Here is a 2714-nt window from a genome sequence, read left to right as displayed (position 1 = left end):
GAAGCATCTTAAGCTAAGTGAGAAGTATTCTAATCTAGATGCTCTTGGTCTCTTATATAGAAAATGAGACAAACATAGGCAATTATGTATTAATATAGGCTAAAATAATACTTTCTCTCTTATTTTAGGGACCCGTGCCATTTAAGAATCTCTCTCTCCTAAGAACATTTGCTGCTTCTACAGCCTTTCATCTTAGTGTGTAATTGATGATTTCACTTGAATTACCTATCTGAAGAAACAGTAATCAAGTTGTAATTGCTTTTTAAAAATGCTAAAAGTTCAGCAGTGTGTAACAGCGGACAGGATACCCAAGAAAAAGCCATATATTTGTGACATTTGCTATAAACAGTTTGAAACTCCATCAAAATTAGCTAGGCATTACCTGATACATACTGGTCAAAAGCCATTTGAATGTCATGTATGCCATAAAACATTTAGGCAGCTAGTCCACCTGGAGAGGCATCAGTTAACCCATAATCTGCCTTTTAAATGTATTGTTTGTCAAAGAAACTTCAAAAATTTAATCACTTTCTTAAAGCATCAGCAGCTTCATAATGAGAATTATAAGAATGATACCAAGCAAACAGAAAACTCTGTGACTTTTGAGCAAGACAAGGGCACTTGCAGCGTGTTTCGATGTTCTATGTGCTGGAAATCTTTCACAACTGAAGAGCGGCGGATGCTGCATCAGTGCCTGAAGGCAGATCATCTTCGTGGGGCCAGAAGGAGAAAGAAGACTCACGTTTGTGAGTCATGTAGCAAGACATTTCCATCAAGATCGAAGCTAGAAAGACACTTCCTTATTCACACTGGCCAGAAGCCTTTTAAGTGTTCTTTGTGCGGTAAATCTTTCAGACAGTCAACACACTTGAAAATCCATCAGCTCACACACACAGAAGAAAGGCCTTTTCGGTGCTGCTTTTGTCAGAAGGGGTTTAAAATACAGAGCAAACTCATGAAGCACAAACAGCTCCATGCCAGAAATAAGACTTTTCACAATATTTTATACAAAGCAAAGACGCTTAAACATCCCAGATCACAGCACCTGTTGGAAGGAAGGAAGGACAGGCTTGAGAATGCTGAGGCTTACAAGTCACAGGAGAATGACCCACACTCGATTTATATTGTACCCTTTCAGTGCCCAGGATGTGAGAAGTGTTTTGAAACAGAGCGGGTTCTAAATTTGCACAAATGCTGTCCGAGAGATGGAAAAAGTTCAAATAATGTTATGACAGCATGCAGCCACAGCGTCGGCATGAAAAACAAGATCCTGATGAAGCTGAAGCATACTGGAGGAAAGGCAACAGATTTTTCTCTGACTGACAGAAAAAAGCAAAAATCGGGTCACTTTAAAAGTCCTGACCTGCTTGCAGCTAGAGATCAGCGTTCTGATCAGCATGCTTCCACTAAATCTTTCAAGGATTGCCACAGTAAGCCTGACGTGCACAAGGCACATAGTAATCGGATGAAAAGAACACTTGCTCCGCCATTACCTTGGCAAGAGCAGCCGCAAACTCCTGACCTCGGGATTGATTTGAAAGGTATGCTCACTGGCCAAAGCACCTTCAACACAGATGATTCACTGCATAATAAAGACGACTCTTTTTATGGTTCATCAGATGATGGTTTCTTTGATAATCCAGAAGTACTTCACTGTGCTTTTTCAGCTTCTGCTAAAAAAATACGTAACAGACAGAAAGTGTGTAAATGTGACAGATGTGAAAAAGTCTTTCCGTCTTCATCCAAACTTCAAAGACACTATCTTATACACACGGGACAGAAGCCCTTTGGCTGTAATGTTTGTGGGAAGACATTTAGACAGTCAGCTCACTTAAAAAGACATCAGCTCACCCATACTGAAGAGAGACCCCGTAAAAGCCCTGTTTGCCAGGTAGAATTTGAAAACCTGAACAAACTTTTCAATCAGCAGGGAGATCACATTGAATTTAAGTCTTCTCAGCCTGTGGGTTATTCAGGTTATTCTCAGACACCTTCACAGGCATCTGGCTTTCGAGAATTGGAGCTGATTCAGTCAAACCAAGCAGCTGAAATCAAAGTTGAAATTGAGTCAGGGGACTTTGTTCTCAACACCAGCAGCAGTAGAACAGTGCAGCCATATTTGTGTAGTAAATTGTTGGAAACAGAGCAGAGCTTTTACAGCTGTTGGCATGATTTTTCTGGCAGCACTGAAAAAAGTGAAGTTAACAAATTGTATCAATGCAGTATTTGCTTTAAAACTTTTAAATCACCTTCTAAGCTTGAAAGACATTACATAATGCATGCTGGACAAAAGCCATTTGAATGTTTAGTTTGTGGTAAGAATTTCAGACAGGCCCCACATTTGAAAAAACATCACCTTATTCACTTTAAAGAGAGCTTAAAGCTGAGTTCCACCGAGCAACAACCGGAGAATGCATTGTTTTTATCAAAACTGGATAATGCACTATGAAATGATGTATTAAAAAAATTGGCTGTATAATTATTTAAAAGGCTTATAATTAATGAAGGGGAAAATCTTTTTCTGCTATGGAGATGGCCTGCTGAAGAGTCAATTTACTGTCTTTGAAACTAGTTGATATAACTTGTGATGAATGTGAGAAGGTGTTTAAAACAAAAACCCATAGAACAAAAAAGGCGCTTTGCATTTCTTTTCCTAAATTAATTTATAAATACACATTCTGACTGTATTAATAGTGTTGCAACAATCTGCAGCA

General features: G+C 38.9%; 1 protein-coding gene across 1 annotated transcript; it reads left to right on the top strand.

Moving 5' to 3' along the window:
• Positions 1-268: 268 nt before the first annotated feature.
• On the top strand, positions 269-2449 carry ZNF770 (zinc finger protein 770; the record flags this gene model as incomplete). Its single annotated transcript, XM_084263118.1, has 1 exon — positions 269-2449. One exon carries the CDS (start codon positions 269-271, stop codon positions 2447-2449), a length of 2181 nt encoding a protein of 726 aa, XP_084119244.1.
• Between the last annotated feature and the right edge of the window lie 265 nt (positions 2450-2714).

This window comes from Gallinula chloropus (assembly GCF_964237585.1).
Source record: "Gallinula chloropus genome assembly, chromosome: 4".
Lineage (NCBI taxonomy): Eukaryota > Metazoa > Chordata > Aves > Gruiformes > Rallidae > Gallinula > Gallinula chloropus.
Note: the sequence above shows the minus strand (reverse complement) of the source record. Positions and strands in the feature narration are given on the sequence as shown.